Source organism: Bombyx mori, chromosome 14 (genome assembly GCF_030269925.1).
Source record: "Bombyx mori chromosome 14, ASM3026992v2".
Classification (NCBI taxonomy): Eukaryota; Metazoa; Arthropoda; class Insecta; order Lepidoptera; family Bombycidae; genus Bombyx; species Bombyx mori.
The window spans coordinates 10,824,688-10,852,182 of NC_085120.1; the positions used below are offsets into that span (position 1 = coordinate 10,824,688).

Consider the following 27,495-nt stretch of genomic DNA (forward strand, 5'->3'; position numbering starts at 1 on the left):
CCCGGGTAGGTACCACAACCCCGCCTATTTCTGCCGTGAAGCAGTAATGCGTTTCGGTTTGAAGGGTGGGGCAGTCGTTGTGACTATACTGAGACCTTGGAACTTATATCTCAAGGTGGGTGGAGCATTTACGTTGTGATGTCTATGGACTCCAGGTGGGCTGTGAGCTCGTTCACACATCTAAGCAACAAAAAAAAAACTAGCTTATAGAACGTTGAGGTCAGTTGGACTCACGGGGCACGCATCTGTGTTTGTCGATGTGCAGCCGCAGGTGCTTGGGGCAGGCGCACACGTAGCCGCCGGCCGTGTTCACGCACGCGAACTCGCATCCAGCTATACCTTGGACGCACTCGTTTATATCTGGTACGACAGAAAGAGATAGAAGATGAGCTACAAAGCGAGTTTTCGTTTTCGCTGGTAACCTAAGGACTATTCCGGCTACTCACCTGAGAGGACTTGTTAATACTGGCCTTAGCAGGAGCAGTGCTTCGCTGAATCTATTACCGAATCTGAATCGCGACCCATTAAGAACATCCGAGAAACTGGTGGTAGGACCTTTTGTGAGTTCGCGGGGGTAGGTACCACCGCCCTGCCTATTTCTGCCGTGAAGCAGTAATGCGTTTCGGTTTGAAGGGTGGGGTAGCCGTTGTAACTATACTTGAGACCTTAGAACTTATATCTCAAAGTAGGTGGCGCGTTTACATTGTAGATGTCTATGGACTTTAGTAACCACTTAACATCAGGTGGGCTGTGAGCTCGTTCACCCATCTACGCAATAAAAAAAAAACTCAGTAGATGGAAGTAAGTAATCGCGCAGTACTGTGTCATATAACATACTGTGAAACCTAGCCTATAGCATCAGCCCGTTGAGTTTCTCAGCAGGATGCTATTCCGATCCGGTAGTAGAAGATTTGTGAAGCAAGAGGTGTCAGTGTGCTTAGTGCGAGTTTTTTAACGTTCTCGATAGCGTAAAAGTTAGCTCATATTTGTATGGAATGGGATCGTTTGCGTACGTTTGCCGCTAGGGGCGCTGTTCCAATTGCATACAAAAATAGGTTAACTTTTACGCTATCGAGAACGTTAAGAAACTCGCAATAAGCACACAGATCTCGTTAGGAGACGTTCTGGCAGCAGGTAATACCTTCCTGGCTGAGGCCGTGCTCGTCCACCCGTTCTGGCGAACCGGGATTTTCTTTGAGCACCCAGCTATCAATAAAATCAGGAATAAATACCTAGACAGCGTTGTCCGAGCCCCAGTGCGAGGTAGCCGGCGGGACACGTGCAACGGTAGGCGCCCGCCGTGTTCACGCAGTACTGGGTCGCGTGGCATTCATTGTAGTCGATCTTGCACTCGTCTATGTCTAGTAAATAAAACAAATAAATCGATCGATTGCATTTTTTTTACTGCTTAGGTGGGTGGACGAACTCACACCCCACCTGGTGTTAAGTGGTTACTGGAGCCCATAAACATCTACAACGTAAATGCGCCACCCACCTTGAGATATAAGTTCTATAGTTACAATGGCTGCCCCATTCTTCAAACCGAAACGCATTACTGCTTCACGGCAGAAATAGACAGGGCGGTGGTACCTACCCGCGCGGACTCACAAGTGGCCCTACCACCATTTATTACGCAAATTATAATGTGAAAATTTGTTGAGTACGTATTTCATTAGAAAAATTGGTACCCGCCTGAGAATCAAACACCGCTGCATCGCTAGATACGTATGCACCGGACGTCTTATCCTTTAGGTCACGACGACTTCGACGACGAATAAATCGATCGATTACTTTTTACATTCGCATCTTTTATCTTTAGTTCCTCCATTATGTTTTTATCCCCTATGTTATTGCTGGTAGCCAGGGGCTATTAGCTACAAGAGCAGTGCTTCGCAGAATCTACCACTGAATCGGAATCGCGGGATTCAATGGGCTAATCGTGGTTACTTTCTCGCCGGATCTTCTCAGTGGGCCGCGATTCCGATCCGGTGGTAGATTCTTCGAGGCACTGCTCTTGCTAGGACTAGTGTTAGCAAACTTTCTCGGGTTGAGCCCGTGAGCTCCCCTACCAGTCCGCACGTAGCTGGAAAAGCTAATAGGTACGGGAAAAAAACACGATTACAATGAATCTTCAGCACCGGCTCTGCCTGGCACTCCAGGGAATGTTTCTGCCATCAAAATTAGAGGGGTGATAGTCGTATATTTTTCAACAATTTTCACCGATTTTTGCAAATCGAAGAGATAGATAAGATTACCGTGGCACGTGTCCGTGGTCCGCTCGTACGTGTACCCTGGGTTGCAGCGGCCTCTCTCGCTTCGGTCGAGGTTGCTGGTGACGTTGACGTCATAGTAGGCTGTCGTCGCTCGTGTTCCTTTGTTAAATAAATCACTGTTAAATTTGCGTTGGTTCGTATAGATCTATCTACCCTAGATGGACGAGGCTCAAAGCTCACCCGTGTGCTTAGTGCACGTTTTTTAACTTCTCGATCGCGTAAAAGTTAACTCAAATTTGTATGGAGTTGGAACAGCGTCCCTGCGTTTAAACGAGAAGTGAAAAAAACTAGTATTAAGCACATTGATCTTATGATGTTATTCCTTCATCGTTGAAGTCAATCGTGAACATTCGTTGAGTACGTATTACATTAGAAAAAATGGTACCCGCCTGGGATTCGAACACCGGTGAATCGCTCCATACGAATGCACCGGACGTCTTATCCTTTAGGCCACGACGACTTCTATTTGATGATGACGTAGTTCGCTATAGACGTATGATATGGTATATTGAATGCAAAACGTACCCGCCGCCACGTAGAACTGTTCAACGTTAGGCGAATATTTAGATTTTATTATCTCTGGTTCCATTTCGTAGACTGCCTCCGGCGTATACACTTCCTGTCGACAAATAATCTATTTATATAAAAATGAATTGCTGTTCGTTAGTCTCGCTAAAACTCGAGAACGGCTGGACCGATTTGGCTAATTTTGGTCTTGAATTATCTGTGGAAGTCCAGAGAAGGTTTAAAAGGTAGATAAATATGAAAATGATCAAAATTAAATAAAAATAACAATTTTGTTTTTCCTTTGATGTGTCCCCCGTCGGACGGATTCCTTTTGATTGTTTTAAGTTTATTTTATACAAAAGTTTAGGTCTTTTATTTATCGATTGAGGCACTCCGAAGTCTGCCGGGTCAGCTAGTAATAATAATAATATTTATTCAAGCTTCTTAAATTACAAACACGTACAAGCTATTGTCAGCATAAAAAATACATACAATTTTAAATAGCTTCCTTTAATTTATTAACACAATTTGATGAAATATTTCTCTACTTACATCGTCGTTGTGGTGTGAATGTCTGTCCAAAACGTCATTGTCAGAAGTACTCGTCGTATCCGCCGTATTATCGCATTTCGGTAGATCGGGACATTTCCTAACCTGAACATTACTTTATTTTAAATATTAATTTAATTACATATTGGGAAAACGCTTTTGTATACGTTCCATTGGAGTACATTTTGTAGTTTAATAAATAATAATAAAATAATTAATTATATGACTATAATTTTACAAAATATTTAGATATCTTCGATCAACAATAGTAACTATTGTTGATCGAAGTTAGATATGATAAAATATGATGGTAAATATTGTGTTCACCATTATTAATCTCAACGTTATGAATGATTTGCTGAGTCATGGCGTAGTAATAAAACTCTCTGCTCCTACTATCAGCCCACAGATGTCCACAGCCGGGCATGGGCTTCTCCCAAGGCTCGCCACAGACCGGTCCCGGGTTGTCCGCGCCGAGCAATAATACCTTATCGTACACATATGTACATAAAAAATTGCTGTGTGGCCTTATAACGCACTTGACCGTCCACCCTTATATTATAGAAATGTAACTTCGGCGCGTTTCAAGATGGGCGTTAATTAGGCTACGCTCGCATAGCCCCTGTTCGCTTTTGAAATCTCCCGCCATCTTGCCCGGTACTCGCGCGTCTACTGAGCGCGACACTAGCGTCACACGTTGTCGCAGCTCGTGCAACATTTGAAAAAGTGGGTCGTGAAATCTTGAGCAGTTAGTCTGTATTTCTTTGAAACTTTAACAATCAATAAAACTCAGCTATCGTGCAACCCCAGGAAGCTACCAATTTAGCTCCGAAAAAAAAAAACAAGTTGGACGGCGACATTTATTGTCTATGGGCCTTCAGTGACATTGACAACATATATATTAAGTGTATATATAATCTATGGTGACAACCCGACATCGAGTGCGTGTCGTCCGATCTTTTAAAGCAGTAAGTAGTAAAATGTCCTCACTTGAACATTGTCCCCGGTACATTTGACCTTGGTCCGGCACCGTCTTGTCCTGGTCTGCGTCCCGGAGCCGCAGCTCGAGCTGCACTGCGACCAGCGCGACCACACTGACCACTTCGGATGGCTCTCTTCATCCTAAAACGAACCGTCAAGTTTATTGATCATTCAACCCAGCTGTGTGTAGCTAGCTATCTGGTATATCAGGCCACGTCTCTTTTTTATTTTTTTATTTCATAGATGGATGGACGAGCTCACAGCCCACCTGGTGTTAAGTAGTTATTTAGCCCATAAACATCTATAACGTAAATGCGCCACCCACCTTGACATATGAGTTCTAAGGTCTTAGCTTAGTTACAACGGCTGCCCCACCCTTCAAATCTAAACCCATTACTGCTTCACGGCAGAAATAGGCAGGGTGGTGGTACCAACCCGTGGGGACTCACAAGAGGTCCTACCACCAGTAAAAACGTAAACGTCTCTTCTGGGGTGTGCCATAAAAGAAAAGAAAGTAAAAATAAATTAATACTAGATAATAATAATGATCTTAATAATTTAATAATCTTTAGTGGTGGTGGGGCGCCCTTTAACTGGCACGGGTGGGTCCTGTCTATTTTTGCCGTAAATCAGTGGTGCGTTTCGGTTTTAAGGCATGGAACATATGGTACAAAACATATAAAATATATACTCACATATGTACATATGTAAAACACATACATATATAGTATATTATATACGTGTCGCATAGTTACCTCACATTGTGGCATCCTGCATTTTCGTTTGTCCCCACTCTCTCCCTTGCACGCGCTCTCGTCAACTATGACCGTGTCCGACTGAGTTGTATTATCTGTAAACGGTTAATTAATCTCACCAAATAAGGAAATTTTATTTTTATGAACCCCTTCGTAATAATCCATTGCCAATAAGCTGCCATGTCAAACATTGATAGTCAATAATAGCACGTTCCGTTCGTATTAGAAATTATTTGGAAAAAATAAAAGTTTGTCAGTGTCTAGCTCAGCGGCTCTCAATCTTTTTTACTCGGCGACGCACTAATATACTCATTACAAATTCGCATTACAATACGGTGGTTGAGAGCCACCGGTCTAGTCTGCTAACGCCCTCTAGGTTCAGAAACATGGAAGTTTATGAATCTGGAAAATTCGGATTCCTGGATATGTGCTGTTATTGACAGTTTAAGTAGTGGAGCATGTCTTGAGCCTGTTAGTAGATGCGTTTCAGCTACCAATAAAATACGTCTATTTTCACACAATTCACCGTATTTTTGTTGTGTAAGATTTATTGACAATTTATCAACTTATGTTTTAATAACAAGTTTCATTTCTAGTTCCAGTTTATAATTTCCATCTCTAATGAATCGGACTGACGACGCAACCTGTCGATTCTACATAGAAGAGTTAGATGCATCGTATTTCTGCCTATTTCGAAAGTGAATTAGAGGTTTTTGTTCGATTAGCGGGACATCCACTCTACGATACAGTTGAGACATCGACCTCGTATCAAGTGGCTACTTTTGCTTGGTGATGTCCATGGACTCTCACAGCCATTTCACACTAGGCGAGCCGTGAGCTCGTTGAACATTTACGTAACGAAATAAAATTTCGATTAATAATTTACGCAATATAATTGTACAATTCATTAGTTCTGTTAAATTCCCTAATGCTATGTGCATAACAATTAGAAGATTTCTTGTGTTAGGAATCCACCCTCTATAAACCTACCTATGGTGTTGTTGTATTCGTCGATGTAGTGACACGATCTGGACCGGAACTGGTATCCAGGGCCGCACGTGACGTTGCAGTAAGACCATTTAGACCAATCGCTCCATTTGCCCGGAACTGAAGTAAACCAAGGACATTAGCTCGAAAGCGAAACAGATTACAGCATACGCACTCCTTTACCAACTGTAGATACGAGTCCTTCTTCCTCTTATGCTTAATATGGGAATTGGTTTCTTAAGATGCTATATCTACTGATTTTCTCGGCGGATCTTCTCAGTGGGTCGTGTTTCCAATCCGCTGGTTCTGTGAAGCACTGCTCTTGCTAGAGCTAGTGTTAGCAAACTCTTTCAGGTTGAGCCCGTGAGCTCAAATATCTGGTCGCGCGTAGCCGGAATAGTCCCATAAGTTACCAACGAATAGGGAAAAGATGCTATTGTTGCCAGCATCGAGTTTATTTACTTTCCAAATTTTACACATGTGCACAACATGGCTATGCGAATAATTATATTGAGCGGAGTAATTTGTATGAAATTCTGCCCACTGAGTTTCTCGCCGGAAATTTGCAGTGGGTCGCATTTCCGATCCGGTGGTAGATTCTGCGAAACACTGCTCTTGCTAGGGTCAGTATTAGCATCACACCAGTTTGAGCCCCGTGAGCTCACCTACTAACTAAGATTACGCTGAAATAGTCTCTCAAGGCTATTCGCTTAGGTAGAAAAAAATTATCTAATAATTTGTAACGAAATGGATTGAAAAGAGATGAGATGAAAAAAAATCTCAAAAATTATTTACAGGGGCCATAGTGGATTTTTTGGAAGAACCCTAGCCAATACTTCTAGATATTTTACATCCAGATACTAAACGGTTAGTAAGTCGCTATTATTCCACGTATAAACCTGAAGAAATACTAACAATTAAACAAATTTGTCCACAAACAGAGCTTAAAGTTATCTAAGAATCTCTTTCGACTTCACCACCTAACTGTCGGTATTCCACTTTACAATAGTTCATTCGTTTCTAGTTTTCTGAACCTCAAAAGGACCCTTATAGTCTTGTGTCTAGAGTCTGAGATAGAGAGCTCTAATTAGTTCTAGTCTACCCTCCGAATGTAGTCTATAAAGTACAGTGGCTATAGTTGTGTGTAAGGTTGCCACCCGTACTTTATAATATTGTACGTTATTTAAGGTAATTGTACTTTGCTTGGAATGATTTAGTTTTTTTGAGATTTTGAAAAGTTTAGTCACATGTATTTTTTCGTTAAGCGAAATACATCGATTGCTCAATCGATGTCGCCATTCGCTAACGCCACATCACCTATAAAAAACCTATTACTTGATTATTGACATCTGTCAAATGGGACTTCGTAATTGGATTAGAGTTTATGTACTCGTTTTTTAACAATTAATTCTGAGCGCAATTTAACCTCAATTATAGTAACATTAACAAATGTCACTGTCATTAATTGTCACAATTTCGTGTTTAATTTATTCAATTGTAATTAAAATATACATTTAAACAAATAAAAAAAATATATAATAAATACCTAGTCAGGTCATAAATTCTGTCACATGTTTAATGTAAAATAATTGAAACAAGTTTATTCATTATGTAACCATTTATATACCAAAATGAACTTAACGAAACATAGATTCTTATGACACTAAAGTTTATTCAAAATGACCTCCGTGATTTTGAATACAGGCCTTCAATCTGCGCGGCCAGTCGTCTATCGCAGCACGAACGAGGTCCATGTCAATATCGGCGGCTGCCTTAATCAAGGATGTCTTGAGTGACTCCAAATTGGGATGAGGCTTTGAGCACGCCTTTTCCTCCAAGTGTTGCCATATCTTGTAATCTAACGGATTCAGATCTGGACTGGAGGAGGGAGCAGTCTTCGTGCCGGATGAAGTCGATTTCACGCGCTGCCAGCCAGTCTTGTGTGCTCTTCGCTCTATGAGCTGGCGCCGAATCTTGTTGGAATACCCAGTGCCTGTTTTTGAACATGGTATGAGAAACAGGTTCCACAAGGTTCGTCAGGACTGTATTTTGATACACAACTGCATTCGTTTTTACACCTTTCTCACAAAAATGTACCTCTGTTAAGCCCCAATAAGAAACTCCCAACCATACCATGAGCGAGGATGGAAAATGACCTCGTTGGACACGCGGAATACGGTTGCTCGCTTCTTCACTACTGTGTGCGTATACCTTATCATTTTGTTTGTTGTAGCTCTCTTCTACGGTAAAAAATTTTTCATCCGAAAAAAGAATTTCTCGATATTTTTATCCCTCGTACCGCTTCAACAAAGCGCGGCATCTCTTCAGTCTCAGGTCCATTAGACGAGCATTCAAACGATGTCCTGTTTTTCTTCGATATGCCCGAAGCCCTAAGTCTTCATTTAACACCCTTTTCACCGTGGTTCTGCTTAACCCTATCTGAAGGGCCAACAGTTTCTGCTTACGTTTGGGATTTCTTTGAATTCGCGCCTTCACAGCTTTTATCACTGCTGGAGTCCTAACAGACCGAGGGCGACCACTTCTTGACCTGTCATCTACACTAGAGTCTTCATTGTATCGTTTGATGGTACGATAAACGAATCTTTTGGTTACATTCAAATTTTTCAGTATGTTAAAAATTTATGCGTAACCGCAACGATGCAACGCAATAACTGCAACACGGTCTTCTTTAAGCGTCTACTCGATATTTAAAAATGAGTAAAATTCTATAAAGTATACATTTTTATTTTCATGAACAATTCGAAATTCGAATTCAATAAACTTTTTTGTGGCCACCATTCTAAAAGAAAAGTTTTTACTGTGTGACAATACTTATGACCTGACTAGGTATATATAAAAGTACTTCATTTTAATACTGTATCCTTTTTTTCCTACCTATAATAACTATTGTACTTTATCTGCAAAAAGTGGCAACCCTAGTTGTGTGTGACGTTCGTACTGTGACCGTACCCTGCACGGCGAGGTTGTACCTCCGGTGCGCGGTGCCGGCCTCGTTCTCCGCCACGCAGATGTAGTGGCCGGCGTCGCGGGAGGACCCGCCCCGGACGTAGAGCAAGCTGTTGCCGAGGACGCGCACGACGTTCGACGCACTCTCGCTCAGACGCTGCGTGTCCTGCAACCGGCACACTCACTCATAGTTCACTTAGTTCAGGGGTTCCCAAACTTATTTTGTCTACTGCCTACTTTGAGAATAAATTATTTTTAGCGCCCCCATTTTTTCACCTAAAAACCACTATAGCGAGAGCTTAGTCGGTGTCTAAGGTTCCTCCTAGATGAAATTACAAATCGCCTCCCATGCCTCTACACAACGCCCCCATTATTTTTTTTTGTTTTTTACCGCCCCCCTTTAGGCCTGCAGCGCCCACAAGGGGGCGTTCTCGCCCACTTTCAGAAAGGCTGATTTAGTTGGTTAGAAATTATTGTGGCAAAGTTTATGAATTCAATTCATTTATTACAATACAATGATGCTTTAAATTCATAGAGTCATACTAGATTCACCGAACGAGTAGGTGACCACAAGGGGCTCTAATCTGGAGAAGTTGCTAACACTAGCCCTAGCAAGAGAGTTCGCAGAGTCTCTACCACCGGTTCGGAAACGCGACCCACTGAGAAGATCCGGCAAGAAACTCAGTGGTGTTTGGGCTGTGTCTATGGGTTAATTTGCTTGCCAAGCCCATCATCGCAAGCGACGGGTTCGATGAGGTTAGTGACCGGTGCTTGAGTTACCTAAAAGCACTGTTCAATGGATCAGGCGGATCCGTAACGACGCGCTTAGGGCAACGTCGACAAAAAAAAGGTGGGTGTCGGTGTTCACGTTATGATTACTAATACTTCCATATATCATTCGGTAACCACTTAACATCAGGTGGGCCATGTGCTCGTTTATATTATACAAGAAGAAAAAGTGGATTATAGTTGGTTTTCTATCTAAAACTACCTACATTATGTAAGAAACTTTTATCAAGGAACTTTATCCCGTATTATATTCTCATATTTTTCCGTCGCGAATCAAAATAAAATATAAATTCTAAAACCAATCAAGAGTTTTAACATTTTGATTGTTTATTTTTTATTCGAATGAAAATAATATTAATTGAAATACATACCTTTAACCAGGTAATTTTCGGTGTCGGGTGACCGTCCGCTTCGCATTTGAGTACAACGCTCCTTTTCAATGGTACAACGTGTCTTTCTATCGCGCTACCTCCTACATTAGCGGCAATGGACGGCGCCTTCAATATGATCACGTCGAACACAACTTCAGTGGTGCCAACCTTGTTTGTCATAACGCACGAGTATTTCCCGGTATCCGATACGTCAGTGTTGTTTATTATCTGCAAAAAAAAAATCGTTCGAAAATCAAACCATAAATTCGAATTTGTTTTTTTTTTCTACAAAATCGCCAGTATTCACGTTCGCTACGATTTTTTGTCTCTTAATTGTTTAGATTGTGTGATTAGAATTATATACGATTAAAATAAATGTTATGGTATTTTAGGACAAAATTCTTTAACTAAGTACCCTGGTCTTTTTCTCCCCCGTGAAGCACACGCCCCGCCCCCAGTAAGGTATTACCCGGAACCCATAGACTTCACAACGTAACACTATCAACCTTGAGATATGAGGTCGGACTCATAGTTGTGATGTATAACAGTCGTTCCACACTCAAAATTGGAACCCTTAACTGCTCGATGTCAGAAATAGGCGAGAAAATCGACTTAGTAAATGAATATAATTAGTGTAGAGTATGTTATTTTGTAGGTATATCAAAACATACATTAATAAAACTGCAAAACGTTAAATATAAAAGTACAACGTCTCTTCCAGATAACCATCAGGTGAACAACAATCATTTATAATTTTTTTTATTGAAATATATTTTTTAACGGTAGGCAGCGGCTTAACACTGCCCCTGGCATTGCTGATGTCCATGGGCGACGGTTACCACTCACCATCAGGTGTGCCGTATGCTCCTCTACCTACAAGGACAATAAATTACGTATATAAAAATATACATGATTTGATGATAATATGACTACTTTAAAAATGAGTACACAAATTACATATAAATACCAGATTTTAAACATAGATAATGCAACATTTTGTATATACTACTAATTAGAGATATAACCCTAAACACAGATTAATCAGATAACAGACAATTAACCAGATAACTAATCGTATAAATTATGCTCCTTAATCAATTGTTTGATGGGACTTAATGTGTTCAAGTGTCTATTTATATCGTGATTGTCTTTCAATTCATACACACCAGAGTAACATTGTCATCAGAGAGCGACATTTTATCAGAGCCCTCGGCTATTTCGGTGTAAGGGTGTTTAATCCACATCACGTCTGGTAGGGGACTGCCCTCCACCGGACATGTCAATACCACAGACATTCCCAGTCGAGCTGACACCCGTTTCGTTTTCTCTTTCTGTATTGGCGGAGGCACTGAAAGTAGTGTACCAAAAGTGTTTATTTATATAAAAAAATAAAATGAATCGCTGTTCGCTAAAACTCGAGAACTGCTGGACCGATTTGGCCAATTTTGGTCTTCAACTATTTGTAGAAGTCCTGAGAAGGTTTAAAAGGGTAGATAAATATGAAAATGCTCGGAATTAAATAAAAATAACAATTTTGTTTTTCCTTGGATGTATCCCCTGTCGGACGTACTCCTTTTGTTTGTTTTAAGTTTATTTTATACAAAAGCTTAGGTCTTTTATTTATCGTTTGAGGCACTACGAAGTCTGCCGGGTCAGCTAATTTATTTATAAAAATTGCAGTACTTGGCGATAAACTTGCACATCGGCATTTGAAAAGAGACAATCAGCTAATGCTAATTTCAACTTTGTAGAGCGTTGTCTCTGTCGCACAGAACACTAACAGTCTGTTAACTATTAGTTGTTCAAACATTTACGATTTTCTGTATGATCAACTAAAATACCCTTTTGTATGTAAATTATGTCTTTCGTTTGTGAAAAAATAAAATAAAAAGGTTTATGTTTACGCTTTTTTTCTCTTTGTATTGACGTTTTAAATTATAGTTATATTAATTTACTGATGGTAGGACCTCTTGTGAGTCCGCGCGGGTAGGTACCACCACCCTACCTATTCCTGTCGTGAAGCAGTTATGCGTTTCGGTTTGAAGGGTGGGGCAGCCGTCGTAAATATACTTGAGACCTTATAACTTATATCTCAAGGTGGGTAGCGCATTTGCATCGTAGATGCATATGGGCTCCAGTAACCATTTAAGGTAGCCTGAGAGCTCGTCCACCTATCTAAGCAATACAAAAAAAAGCACTTTCATCAGTATATTAAAATAATTTACAACCTTCAATTTCCGAGAACACGACTCACCTAAGACGTCGACTAGATAATTGACGCTGTTATTGCCAACCTTATTCCTCACGATGCAAGTATAGTTCCCGGCCTGGTCCTCCAGAGCGGCCTTCGAGACTAAGACCTCGTTGAATTCAGTCGAGACCATAGTGTCATCGTACAGCATCAGCGGGAGCCCGTCTTTGAACCAGTAGATGTCCGGCGGCGGGCTGCCCGTCGGGTGGCAGTGGATATAAAACGCTTGCCCCACTAACACGTCTAATTTAATCGTGTTACTCGTTATGTTTTCGCTTTGGAAAATAGTGCGGAATATGTTTGGTTTTTCTAAAAAAAAAACATTACATTAATATGTGAATCTATACTAATATTATAAAGCCGAAGAGTTTGTTTGTTTGAACGCGCTAATCTCAGAAACTACTGGTCCGATTTGAAAAATTCTTTCAGTGTTAGATAGCCCATTTATTGAGGAAGGCTATATATAACATTACGGTGGGAACAATACAAGTGGAGCACTAATAAAGAATGTTTCAAAATAGGTGTTCATTCTAGAATTCGAAAAATATTTTCACTTTCTACGTAAAAATGAAGTGGGGGTAAAATTTAGTGTTATGCCACAGTAACTATTTCACGCGGGCGGAGTCGTGGGCGAAAGCTAGTCCTATTTAGCGATTAGAGTCCTAGATTAGAGAAGCCGAGGATCATGCTTGGTGACGTGGAATTGGACAGGCCTATGTCCAGCAGTGGACTTCTATAGGCTAATGATGTGAATTCTAAATGCTATTAGTCTATCGAACTATACACAAGTTAGCAAATTTTCTTGACTTCTTACGATGACGATGGCGCGTATTCTGAGCTCCAACTCGAGTATTACCTATTCCTGTCGGAAAACAGTCACGATATCCGATCGCCTTCAATGGCAGACGAGCATACGGTCCGGTTAACGGTGGACGGTCACCATTGCTCATGGATATCGACAGTGTTAAGGACACAGTAAAACTGCTCAACTCTTTAAAGTTTCAAAGGTGGTAGGGCTTTGATACAAACCAATTGAAACTTCGACCTGTCCGAATCCGTGGTGTCTATTTGCTATTATGTATAGAGCACGCAAGAACAAGATTCGGCTCGCTACCAAAGTAACTTTTTTATGCATCAACAAATCTTGAATAAAAAACATGAAAACAAGAATCAGAAAATGAATATCTGTTCAAAAACGATGAAAATTAAGTAAGGATTAGTACAATGACGTCATCGTTCTAAAACAACATGTTCTATACCGACTCACGAGCTGTCGGACAAGAACAGAATCCATTTTTTTTCCCTACCTAAGCTGATAGCCTTGAGAGGCTATGTCAGCGTAACCTAACAAGTCCCTTTAATGATACATATTGCATTTTCTGTAATTAGAACCACTCATCGCCTACTTTATTTTTCATCCCTCTAGAAAATAAATCAGCATATAGCTTAGCATAGATAGATAGCCGCTGCCTGCCGCTTAAAAAGAGAGAGACAGAGAGAGGGAAAGAGAGAGAGAGACAGAGGGAGAGAGAGAGAGAGAGAACATTAAACACCAACCTAAGACCTCAAGTCTGATTCGCTTCTGATCACTACCGCCTTCATTAGTGGCGACACACGTGTAGGCCCCGGCATGTGAGGCCTGCACGCTATCCAGTACCACATCGGCGCTGCTAATTCCAGGTAGATTTTGACCAACGACGCGACCGTTCTTGAACCACTGTATGATGGGTTCCGGTCTCCCTTTTGCTTTACACGATATTCTGGCACGTTTGTTGAGCTGTAGCAAAAATGTTATACATGGGTGGTACACAACGACGTCTTCCCCACCACATTTAGTTACTATATTGTGCTAAAATTTATGTGCAGTACAGCGTACTATGATCTCCAACTAACTTTTTTTTTTGGCTAAGATTGGTGGACGCTCATACAGTCCAGGTCCAGTGCCAGGTTAAGTGATCACCGGAGCCCAAAGACATCAACAACGCAAATACCGCCACCCACCTTGAGCCATGAGTTCTAAGTCTCAGTTTTCAGTGCAACGGCTGCCCCACCCTTCAAACCAAACCGAACTACTGCTAGAAATATTACACTAATTCAATTGAGATTTCCAACTTAAATCTCGTAACTGATGACGATGCTGCGATATGTGATTTACGGTGAGCAATGAGGTCGTTCATCTACGCAATGAAAAAAGTACAAAGCAATGTAAGGAGATTTATTCCCAAATAGAAGAAATTCGGTAAAACCACTTTGGAAGATTATGATGAAGGGATGATCTTTTACCGAGCAGGTGATATTGATTGGTAGACCGACGACCCGAATGTTCTCGTTCGGAATTTGTATCTAAGCGAGCTTATATTGAAACTGTCGTTAGCGAGATTCAAACATCTGTCAAATATCTTGTGTTGTATGATTGCTACCTCCACAACCACGATTGGGCTGACGCCATCTGTCAAATATCTTATATTTTATGATGGCTACCGCCACAACCACAGTGGGGCTTACGCAAATTTAAATAAAAAAGGAAAAAGTTTAGAATCTTCCTTTAGCATCAGATAACGACCACAATTCCTATACGAATTCGAATTCCTATTCTAATTAAGATTCTCACAATAACTTCGACGGCTTCGTCGACGGTGCTCCCTCGTCCGTCGCTGTAGGACGTGACGTGGAGCACAGACGGCGCCGCGAGCACCACCACCCTGTAGACCACGTGCGCGCTTCCGGCTTTGTTCGCAGCCTCGCACCGATACAGGCCTTCCGCTTCCGTTGTTGTATTCGTGCTGGTTATGGCTGGACCGTCTGCCACCCACTGAGTGTTGCTAGAGTAGAGAGCGCACCATATAGGACCTCAACGTCCTCAGCTATCGGTCGCGAGGTACAAGCATCACCAACCTAAGTCGGATTTACGGTGAAATATCACCATACATTTTTTAACATGTAACCTTATCGTTCATAGTATCTTCTTCTTTTTCTCCACCTTATCCCACTGGGTGATGTCGGTACAGCTAATTTTCTCTTCCGTTCTCTTTTATCAGCCATCATCTCAACACTCACTCCTCTCTCTCTCTCTCTCTCTCATATCGTCATTCACACACTCCATCCATGTCTTCTTCAGTCGACCTCTTCCCCCTCTACCTTGCACTACCATTTCCATACATCTTCTAATCACATACATCGTTACCTACGTACTTATCGTTCATAGTATGTAAAAAATAATTCTATTCTAAGTATACTATAACGATTTGAAGAAACTTTCATATTGTATATACATACAAACACATACTTCTAATTATAAACTGTAATGATATACTAATTTATTTTAGAGCAAATACGTAATTGCAATCAGAATTATTATTACGATTGAATGTAATTTTATTTAATTTCAATTGTACAGATGGATTCTTGCGCAGCATCCAAAACGGGCAGCTAATCATTAAGTACAGGGAAGCTTTGAAACGAAATGTAAAATATCAAACAGGCTAATTTTATTTAATGGAACCTCAACGTTTTTATTTTCCTGGTTTTGGATGTGGTTTGTGTTTTAAGTTCCACTAATGGCAAGAAAGTTCCACTAAAGGCAAAGAAACAAACAACCTAGCTTGTTGTATGACTTATAACGTTTTATTATTATATATATAGTTATCTTTAAAGGAGCAATTCTTGTATTTACTTGTACACTTCTTGCACATATTTAATCTGAATCTCGGAAACGGCTCCAACGATTTTTATAAAATTTAGTATACAGGGGATTTCGGGGGCGATAAATCGATCTAGCTACGATTTATTTTGAGGAAATATTGTTTTATACGTGTTTTCAATAATCAACTTTATCGATAATTTTGATTTTTTTCTTTAAATAACCAGTTCATATTTTTTTATTATTCTGTCGGTAAGATAGAAAAAATATTATTCATATTTCATCATTTTATCTATATGTAATTCGTATTTAAATTTAATTTCTACAAGATACAAATTATAAAAAAAAACCTAGCAAAGCTTGGTCATAATTAACCCATAGACACAGTCTACTGAGTTTTTCGCCGGATCTTCTCATTGGGTCGCGTTTCCGATCTTGTGGTAGACTCTGCGAAGCACGGCTCTTGCTAGGGCCAGTGTTAGCATCACTCCGGTTTGAGCCCTGTGAGCTCACCTACACACGTTAGGGTGAAGCTGAAATAGTCTCTCAAGGCTATCAGCATAGGTAGAAAAAAAAATTAGTAACGTTTTATAGATTTCTTCAAATCGACTTACTTGTAGATCCATTGGACAGTCGGTGCGGGAACTCCTTTAGCCACACACTCAAGTGTAGCATTACTCCCTTCCTTCAGCAATACATCCAAAAAGTCAAACTCCATTAGGTATGGAGGCTCTGAAAATTTGTTTTTCTATTCATACAGGTAGGCATAACACATAAAATACTAGGTCGGGAATTTGGTACTGCAGCTTGACGGATTGCAGTCGGAGATCTAGAGGAAGACTCAAGCAAGACAAGGTGAAAAGATATATAGTGCTGAGGGCCAAAAGGGAATCCAATGTTACTGACGAAGATGTTGAAGACAGCGAGAAATGGGGGAGAAAAATAAGGAACGTTCACTCCAATACCATATGGGATTAATAGCTAGGAAGAGAGAGAGAGAGAGAGAGAGAGAGAAAAAAAGATACCTAACATATGGGAACGTAGTGGGAATAGACTCAACAATCTTCCAATTAGAACTTAATATTATGGCGAAATTAATAAATAATAAACTTAATACTTGATAAAAAACTAGTGTCACAACTATTGCCTCCATCACTCGCTGTAATAACCACCACAATATACCACTCGATCAGGCAGGCAGGTTAGATTCAGGACATAAGTAATTTAAATTGTTTTGCTACTGATTTATTTGTCTCCGTGGGGGGGATGGTGTGGCGAAAAATTTGGTCTCGTCACGCGCATGCGCGACTGAAGAAATCTAGGAAGCCATGATCTCCGCCATTTTAACAAAAAAGCATTGTACATTTTTACTTAAAATAGGTAAACATTTTATTATTTTATTTAGAGCCGCTTTTATTTAAGCGTCCTAAAATATCATTGTATAGATGTTCCTTTTTTATTGCAACTGTAAGTAGATGAGCGTACGGTCTACCTAACGGCGAATAGTCAGCATCACTCGGGGATGTCAGCAATGACACAGGACAAGTTCAAGACGCTGCATACTGTTACTGAATTTTGGAGGTACATGTATTTTATGAACCACGATAGGATTGAATCGTAATTATAAAAAAAACATTTAGGGTTGACTCACATTTTTACTTTAATAAAAAAGTATGTACAACAGTATGTTGATTATACAGGTCATAAGTAATGATTTAAAGGTTTGTTGGTGACTTTCTTGTTTATTTATAGAAATAAATGACTCTACTAATCATAGGCTCATATTGTGAAAGCATCAAAAATTCATTTTTTTTTGTAGATGATAATGTCTTGTGATTTACATATTTTCGACTACCCTCAGTTTAAAGTATAGGAGTACCTACAGGTAAATCTCATTATTATTATTCATCATACCTTAAGAACCTTAAATTTCTGTTCAAAGACTCACCCAGGACGGACAATTTGAACGCCTTGATTATAGTTCCATGAATGTTGCTAACAACACATTTATAAACGCCCGCGTTTCTTTGTTGTGCGTTTAATACTTTAAAAACATCCTTATCCTCGAAGATCAATGGCTTAGAATTGAATAACCATTTTATCTGAAATTAATACAATTATAAAAGCAAATGATAATATTGCTATGAGGTATAGCTCAAGATTATTAAAACTCTTCATTGAATTACTAATTAAAACTATATATAATTATTACGACTATTAAGGTAGACTCCACTATCATTATTCACATCTTCGCTTTGTAGAGGTGATCCAAAAGTTGCTTCGCTATGAATAGAAGTGTCTTCATATTGTCTACGATCACGCTTTCATAGCATCCGCATCAGGCATTCTGTCTAAAACGTTCCAGAATATTCGACATACAAAACTAAAACTAGAAACAACTGACTTGCTATTGACAAATCGGTAGTAAGGAGCATTATATAGCTTGAGTGGGTAGGTACCACCGTTTTGCGTATTTTAGCGCGAAGCAGAGATGCGTTCCAATTTGAAGCCCATCCTTCAAGCCGTTATATCGATTTCACGTTTGGAGCTGGGTGCGATTAGATACACGTGGTGATCTCTATGAGATTCAGTAACAACTAAACTGGAGGGTCGTGTGCTTAATCACCCTTAACAATCAAATACATAGATATAAAAAAAACAGTAACATTAAAGATAAATAATCATGACCAACCTTAGCCAAAGGTTTAGCGTCGACTGCACAGCTGAACCACGCGTCCTCTCCTTTGATGACCTCAATATTTCCGTCTACCCTCGTCACGAACGCGGGCGGCCATTGCACGTCGAGCGCTACGGACGCGTGCGCGCTGCCCGCAGTGTTCGTCGCGACGCACGCGTACACGGACGTGTCATTTCGCGAAACGTTTTTTAGCTGAAGATCACCTTTTGATATTAATTTTGCTTCCTGCAAACAGTTTAATCTTTTTTAAATTCACATAACTATTGTATCAGTGGTTTATTGATCTTTGACAACGTTTTAAAATTCAACAATAATTTACAATTTAATATAGTCACCGTCGAACCTTGTACCATGATATTGATCGCACGTTTGTAGCTCGGATGGGACACGCGATGACAATGTCGGTTCCTTCGAGTGCTGTCACCTTCGCATAGCTTTCGGCTGATTGTACTTGTTTCGGCACGGCTGGAAAAGCGTTCATACATATGTATGCAAGTACATGTACACTGCAAGCGATAACATGTAGTTTATGATTTCGTTTGGAGTTTAGATGACCCTTAAACATGGATAGTTTATTTTATTTTATATACAGTACAAAATCACCGGAATCCTACCCACCGCACCGCACGCTGTGTGGAAGTTGAATCTCCTCAAAAACTCCTGCCGCTCAAAGCCGGCGCCCAACCTTGGACCAGGCCAGAGCCTAGTCAGAGCTATTGAGACGGCGGGACAGGGTTGGCGCAGAGCGTATTACATACACCGCCCCACACGTGGATAGCAAAATAGATTTATGCTTATTTATTTATTTATCTATTGCTTAGATGAGTGAGCGAATTGATGAACCAACTGTTGTTAAATGGTTACCAAAGCTTGTAGCCATCATAACTAATTGTTATCACTTCGAGGTGTGAGGGGTCATGTCTGTCTCCTTCAAGGCTATTTAACGACCCCAACTAGACTGTCAAGAGTGAAACGACTGAGAAGAAGAAAAAACCAGACCACGACGAGCTTTTTCTTTCCTTCAGTCGTAGTCCTCATGCTTGAAGATCGCGACCACCTCCATCCACGAGTTTTTTTTTAAAGAGATTTTATGACCTGGTAACTAAGACCTTTAATTTATGTCTTATTTTAAATTTATATTCTTATTTTTATGAAAAATGATAATATGGAGGGAAATGAAATGAAATGAAATGAAGATGATTAATTTGAGACATTAATCAACTAGGATGAAATTAAACGCAATGAGATGAGATGATAGGGGATGACATATAATTACAGTAAAATGGTGGTCATTTACTGAGATTTTTCAGTAGACTTTTTGGAGGATCCCGAGAAGTTACGTTCAGCGGCTTTGTTTCATTTTCTCACATTTGTGCACTTTCATAGATACTAAACAGTTAATAAGCCACCGTTATTACACACTTGAACCTGAAGTAACACTAAATAAATAGACAAAATAAAACAAATCACACAACTTCATTCCTCGCGTTCCCGCCATAAAGAGAAGGTCGTCCTCGCGATGTTACCAGCAAAACTTAACTCACAATAAATGTTTACTTCGACTGTCTTGTTCGTATACCCGAACTTGTTTCTGGCTTCGCAAGTGTAGTTTCCGCTTAGCTCCTCGGCGGGCGACTGTATCGTTAGCCTACCATTGAAGTCCACGTCGTAACGAGGATCTGCAAACGTCAATGAGTCTTACAAATACAAGTACTTCCTTCTTTTTTGGGACCATAAAATCAGAGTTAATACAGGGTGTGATATGTGAGTGAAACAAAAACTAAACCCATGTCTTAGATAATGCTTTCATTACAGCAATATGTATTCTATTAATAATTCTAATTATAATATACTAGCTTTTGCCCGCGACTTCGTCCGCGTGGAATAGTTATTTTGGCATAACGCTAAATTTTATCCGCAACTTCATTTACCTACATAGAAAATGAAAATATTTTTGAATTAATATAGATTGTTAAGAAGCTATTTAAACCCCTATTTTGAAACATTCTTTATTGGTGCTCCACCTGTATTGGTCTTAGTTTTTTTTTTTTTTTATCGCTTATATGGGTGGACGAGCTCACAGCCCACCTGATGTTAAGTGGTTACTGGAGCCCATAGACATCTACAACGTAAATGCTCCACTCACCTTGAGATATAAGTTGTAAGGTCTTAGTATAGTTACAACGGCTGCCCCACCCTTCAAACCGAAACGCATTACTGCTTCACGGCAGAAATAGGCAGGGCGGTGGTACCTACCCGAGCGGACTCACAACAGGTCCTACCACCAGTAATTACGCAAATTATAATTTTGCGGGTTTCTCTTTTATAACACGATGTTATTCCTTCACCGTGGAAGTCAATCATGAACATTTGTTGAGTACGTATTTCATTAGAAAAATTGGTACCCGCCTGCGGGATCGAACACCGGTGCATCGCTTTAACACGAATGCACCGGACGTCTTATCTTTTAGGCCATGACGACTTCATATATGTGATGTTATATAGCCTATAACCTTCCTCAATAAATGGCCTATCTAACACTGAAAGAATTTTTCAAATCGGACCAATAGTTCCTGAGATTAGCGCGTTCAAACAAACAAACTCTTCAGCTTTATAATATTAGTAGAGATTTATTATTCTCGTTACTTTGCTTTTTGTTATTGCTTAATCAAGAAATTTAATTGTATTTAATGTAAAAGACAAGATTTTGTATTCTTAAAGAAAATACTGAAGACAACTGCATGTTTCTTGAAACGCAACGAAGTCAAGAAAAAGTAATTAGATCATTGTCATATATCTCACCGTGATTCAAATAAAACTCGTCCTTAGACCAAAGGACATACGGCTTAGGTTTGCCGGTTGCGGAACAATATATTGTCAATGAATGATCCATATCGGTGGCCACATACGAGCCGGTATAATTATCTTCTAGAATTTTCGGTGGTGCTAGAAAAAAAAAGATTCTTCGAATATGTTAGTCGAATTAGTCTCCATCGCTTCATCCCTTTCTAACTCATACGTAAAAGAGAGATAGTAAACTTGCAGCCTCGAATATCAACGAGCCAGTATAGTTGACTTGTATGTTTGATACTGAACAAATTGTCATCATCCTCATCATCATCAGCCCACAGTCGTCCACTGCTGGACATGGGCCTCTTCCCATTCACACCGTTTTCGACTCTCCCCATCGACCTCTTGCCGGTTATCCTTCGAAGGTCATCGCACCACCTAGCCAGGGATCCCCCTCGTTAAGTTTGAGTGTGAATTGAGACAAAAAACAAATTGAGAGTAAGTGTGAGTTAAGAATAAGGGAAAAATGTTTTACTGGGCCCACACACAATAACAGCTACCGTAATCCTGTATATGCTTATGTTGAAGCACTAATGAGTTCCGATTTGAAGAGTGGGGCAGTCGATATACGATATGTAATAGACAATTTACAATAAAATACAATATATGATATAATTGAGACTTCAACTTGAACTTCATGTGGGTGACGGTATCCACATTTTTGTGTATCCACATTTTTGTAGTCAATGGGCTTTCTCATCCATGTCCGCAAAAAAAAAAACAACAAAAAAAGCAGAAAGTAATCGAGAGGCATGCTGTGTCTGTGCTTGCTTGCCGCAAAATGTTGAATATAATTTTGTTTTACTGCACAAACGAACTGGTATATCAAAGATTAACTAGTCTGAAACATCCAAATCCTAAACAACATGAATCTTAGGCGCTGTGTGTGCAAATCCTGCAAGTTTTCTATCTCTCTCTTACGTAAGAGTTAGAAGGGGATGAAGCGATGGAGAGTACCTTGCAACGCGTGTCGCTAGTTTGACAGATTCATAAGCCCCGATACTACCTACATTTCCGTATTAAGTATTTATTTCATTCGAATGTTTGAAAAAAGAAACTTATAATTTGTAAAAATGCGACACGGGTAAATTTTAAACTGTTTTTTTTACATACTGGTGGTAGAACCTCTTGTGAGTCGGCACGGGTAAGTACCACCGCCCTGCCTATTTCTGCCGTGAAGCAGTAATGCGTTTCGGTTTGAAGGGTGGGGCAGCCGTTGTAACTATACTGAGACCTTAGAACTATATCTCAAGGTGTGTGCCACATTTACGTTGTAAATGTCTATGGGCTCCAGTAACCACTTAACACCAGGTGGGCTGTGAGCTCGTCCACACATCTAAGCAATAAAAAAAATAAAAAAAGAACATACCATTAACGCTAAGGAAAATCGTCTTCACGGCAACACCGGCGATGTTACCAGCGATGCAACTGTAAACTCCTTCTGTTTGGACACTAGCGTTCACTATGTACAGATTACCGTAGTCATTGAAACTGGAATGAAACATAGTTTTTTGTTGGCATGTCTTCGCAAGGAAACCTGAATAATTGACCTAATTAACTTTTATTTACATAACCGAGTATGGATATTACGTTCCATCTGAAAAGCTGGAGACTATCGACATTGCCACGAGCGTGAACCACCTCAAGACAAGATATCGTAGTCTCAATTGTAGTATATAAAGACCCTTCCAACCAGAACGCGTATAGGTTTCGCGGGAGAAAAAGACATGATGGTGACACCTATCCATTTGGGCTTACATTAAGGCCTACCAACAGAAAAAGTAAGGGAAAAACAATTTAGTTTGCTTTTTTAATTCGTTACACCCTGTATATGCTTGGTTGGCAAACACACACAGAGTTAGGACAAACAAGTTTTCAATTACATACATGTAACTCTCACATAACACGGTATTTTACAACACGATTCCACTCTAATATGAAAAGAAACACGTCCTTACGGATCCATCAGATCCAATAACCTTTGCATTAGACGCCTTCAGCTCTAACACTAGGAGCAGGCTTAGGGACCCCGGTAACCGTACTCGTCGAACTCGACAAAGAGTTCGCCGTGCAACCTAACCCATGGATCAGCTCGCTGAGTTTCTCGCCGGATCTTCTCAGCGGGTCGCGATTACGATCCGGTAGTAGATTCATTCGCGAAGCAGCTACTCTTGAGCTGTTAGGTCTCCTTCGGAGGCGCTCGGGTAGCTGTTAGCAAATCCCACCGCTCCTGGCTGAGCCTTTGCTCGCCCACCTGTCCTGGTGAAACTGGAAAGGCCTCCAGGCCACCAGTAATCCTTCAATCATAAAAAAAAAAAAAAATGAAAAGAAATATTTCCCAAAAACCTCTTTAAAACCATACCTAGTACTTGTACAACACAATAACGAGATTTTTGCTTATAATTATTTAGAAAATAACATTATGCAGAATGAGCACACAATATGTGGGAATAACCGAAATTTTAGTACTTATTTTTTATGTTTAATAGGTAAACAAAATATGTACAGGTTTTGAATTTAAATATGTTTTGGGACTGAGAAAAGGATAAGTTTTAGGACTCACTCCGTAGTTCGTTGATGGACTTTTCTATTTTCTCACTTGCGAGAGTTATATGTGTCGATTCATCAACAAATCACAATTTTATCGTTTTTGCACTGGCCCCGTGTTTTAGTTTTTTTTTCACACACTCTTCGCGCCGTTTTCACACGCGTAGTTTTTATTTAGTGTCAACAGATGGCGTAGATAACGGATTGAGGAAGAAATAAGGAAAAGGAAGTCCCAACAAATTATTTTCCTCCTGTACAAAACGCTAATTTCATAATAATATGTAAGGACCTTATATTTCTACTGGTTTACCTTAACGTTGTTGTATTTTCAGTGAGAGATTTCCCTTCATACTCCCATATTACATTAGGGATGGGGAAGCCCATGACGTCACACTGTAACGTCACATTGTCACCTGACAGTACTTGTTTCATCGTCTCAAGCGGAGGCTCTATTCTCGGTGTCACTGCAAGCGAAAATTGTTCAACCGACTTCAAGTATAAAATAAGGAGGTTCTAAATTTAAGGCGAGAGACGTTGCTTCTGGGTGACGGCCTTTATTATGTCTATGGACTCTCACAAAAGTTTAATACTAGGTGAGCCGTTTCTTGTTAGTGAAAAAATAAAAATATTCAATAAGACCGACTTCTTCTTTTTTTCAGATGGTATAGTAATCGGCAAACTTCTTGAGCAAATGACCTTGACTGCGCAGAACCGAATTTTAGATCACTTTGGTGGTGAGGGTGAGGCGCGACGGCAGGGGAAATCGTATCGAGCGCGTTATTGGTAGATCAGTCGAACCTTGCGTCCCGCACCGCGCCCTCATTCCGCTTGCTCCCAAAAGTACGCTTGCGTACAGTGGAAAGTCTATCGTTATTAATCGTTAAGTTATTTGTTATAATTGCTTGTGGACTTTATTGCCATTGCTATTTGTTGAGTGTTTGTTGATTTTTTATAAAACATACTTATGCCGTGACAAACTGGTGTAGTACTTAAAAGAAAGGGTATAAATTTGGTGTACGACGTATATTGCTTCATTATAAAACAGGGGAAGAATGATATGGAAAAATTAAAACAGACTTCGGAAGCAACAAAAACATCAGTGAGTACTGTTAGGTGCATTATTAACGAAGCTAAAGGCTCTGGCTTGCTCGCCGTGTTTCGGACTCCGGGTAAGAAAAGATCAGGGAAGAAGAAAGTTACCGGAATGGATAGTTTCGTTCAATCTGTAATAAAAAGATGTAATCATAATAACTACATAACAAGCAGCGAAACTCCGTACCGTAGAAAGGCTTCGAAAAATTTAAAGGATATATAAATTTTAATGGCTCGGTCATTCCGAGCTTACGACGAATTATGAAAGAGCTAGGCTTCAGATGGAAAAAAAGAACAGAAAATAATCGGAAGCTGGTAAATGAAAAAAGTAACATTCGATTACTACGAATCGAATATCTTCAAAAAATAATTAATAATAGACAAAAAAGAAGACCGAATCGACCGAGTTGTAAACTACGCCGATGAGCCCTATTTCGACTCATCACGATGATAGCGACTCGGGTGATGAAAACAGTGATGATGATGATGGTCAAGATTACGATAACGAAAAAAAAATTACAAATACCAGCTTCGCTTCAACTGAACCAAGACCTGGCAACAGCTCTAGTTTTGACTTAATAGAAGGAATATCTATTTTACCCCAAGATTAAATTATTACAATTATTAACCTATATGTTTTGTTGATGTTCTAATAAATATATAAATAAATACATATGTTGATTTTAATAATTTAATAGCATTATGACGCAGAGTAAATAATGTTTTTGCACGTGAGTGTACCATGCGCAAACTTACCCCCACTACGTCAACAAATGCTCAAGAAGCTTGCCGGTTATTATAATCGAGTTATTGTGATGCCATTGTTGCCAGTGTCAAGTTTTTATAAATATTCAAATGTTTTATTCAACTATATGTAAGTATATGATATTGGTAAATAAATATACTGAACTTATATGAAAAATGATATGATTTGGAATGAGGTAAATTTGGAGATTGTAATCTATTGGAATGAAATCAAATGAAACATAAATCATGAGAATTTACAATGACTGAGACTTCAGATGGAAAACACAAGAAGCTCAGCGACTTTCTTTCATTATCGCAAACTTGTGCATTTTCACAGACTTTAAACAGCCTTTAAACATAAATAAACAAAGTAAAAGATCACAACTTCGATTCTCGTCCCGCCAAAACATCGACTTGTCAGTTTTCTTAAATATTAAGTGTAAGTATATTATCTATGGCATTATTTATGAAGTGTATATTATCTATGGTATTATTTATGGTATACTATCAAAAATCAAAGACACACTCACCCCAAATAAACAAAGAATACGATATCGAATCGCTTCCATATTCATTCCTGGCAACACACGTGTAATTCCCGAAGTCCGTTATATTCGCCACGAACCTGAAATAAACCAAACACAGATTACACAGATTATTTAGAACAGTGATAATCTGTATATGTTTTTTACTGGTGGTAGGACCTCTTGTGTGTCCGCACGGGTAGGTACCACCGCCCCGCCTATTTCTGCCGTGAAGCAGTAATGCGTTTCGGTTTGAAGGGTGAGGCAGCCGTTGTGACTATACTGAGACCTTAGAACTATATCTCAAGGTGTGTGGTGCATTTACGTTGTAGACGTCTATGGGCTCCAGTAACCACTTAACACCAGGTGGGCTGTGAGCTCGTCCACACATCTAAGCAATAAAAAAAAAAAAAGTATTTAAAAGTCGATGTGTTTTTTTTTATATGTTTTAATGTTATATTCCGGCTAACTGGACCGATTGTTTTAGGAACTCTTCATCCAAGGTTCGGATCCAAGTCAAAGACCCGCAAACAGAGCGAGCCGAGTTTGGCTATGTGACCTATACATAAATACGCAAAAATAAAAACAGTTCAGTATCATTCTGTTTTTTGTCAACCGGCTATCTTTTTTTTTTTGTTGTGTATTGAAAATCAATGTGCTTTAGTTACCAAAATCATTAGCAATCTTTTTTATACATTAAAGATTTTCCATCGAATTAATTCTATTCATTGGTCGCATTAGTGGTCGGTAGCACGCGATTTGTTTACTTCTCGCCTACGACTTTTCCGAGAAATGTTCAGGCACGCAATATTTATTTTGCCTTATAAGAGCCTAGCTGTACCCGTCCGCTTCGCTTGGCAGTTAAAATTAACATTATTATTTCTCACCCCCACAAAGATTCTAATCATTAACGCCCCCGCAACTGGTGTAGGGAGTCCAACACTCATATAAATATTAGCCGATTAAG

The 27,495-nt window shown here is 39.7% G+C and overlaps 1 protein-coding gene across 8 annotated transcripts in view; it reads right to left on the minus strand.

The window, feature by feature from the left end:
• Positions 1–27,495, minus strand: part of LOC101741619 (hemicentin-1) — a 97,878-nt gene that overhangs the window by 22,782 nt on the left and 47,601 nt on the right. For 6 of the 8 annotated variants that reach the window (XR_009974880.1, XM_062672148.1, XM_038015516.2 and 3 more), the window contains exons 41-63: positions 26,535–26,629; positions 24,476–24,629; positions 22,988–23,109; positions 21,571–21,714; positions 20,313–20,447; positions 19,112–19,233; positions 18,763–18,993; positions 18,019–18,172; positions 16,685–16,802; positions 15,042–15,252; positions 13,988–14,207; positions 12,434–12,739; positions 11,346–11,527; positions 10,180–10,407; positions 9,023–9,185; positions 6,056–6,172; positions 5,066–5,160; positions 4,320–4,451; positions 3,333–3,434; positions 2,799–2,892; positions 2,256–2,372; positions 1,233–1,361; positions 235–360 (exon numbers count right to left, since the gene is read on the minus strand). Coding sequence is in view for 5 of the 8 variants with exons in the window: in XM_062672148.1 (XP_062528132.1) it covers positions 235–360; positions 1,233–1,361; positions 2,256–2,372; positions 2,799–2,892; positions 3,333–3,434; positions 4,320–4,451; positions 5,066–5,160; positions 6,056–6,172; positions 9,023–9,185; positions 10,180–10,407; positions 11,346–11,527; positions 12,434–12,739; positions 13,988–14,207; positions 15,042–15,252; positions 16,685–16,802; positions 18,019–18,172; positions 18,763–18,993; positions 19,112–19,233; positions 20,313–20,447; positions 21,571–21,714; positions 22,988–23,109; positions 24,476–24,629; positions 26,535–26,629 (3,497 nt within the window). In the remaining 3 variants the exon portion in view is untranslated. Of the gene's footprint in view, positions 1–234; positions 361–1,232; positions 1,362–2,255; positions 2,373–2,798; positions 2,893–3,332; positions 3,445–4,319; positions 4,452–5,065; positions 5,161–6,055; positions 6,173–9,022; positions 9,186–10,179; positions 10,408–11,345; positions 11,528–12,433; positions 12,740–13,987; positions 14,208–15,041; positions 15,253–16,684; positions 16,803–18,018; positions 18,173–18,762; positions 18,994–19,111; positions 19,234–20,312; positions 20,448–21,570; positions 21,715–22,987; positions 23,110–24,475; positions 24,630–26,534; positions 26,630–27,495 lie in introns of those variants that run through there. The other 2 variants (XR_009974881.1, XR_005245501.2) reach the window with 2 other exon arrangements.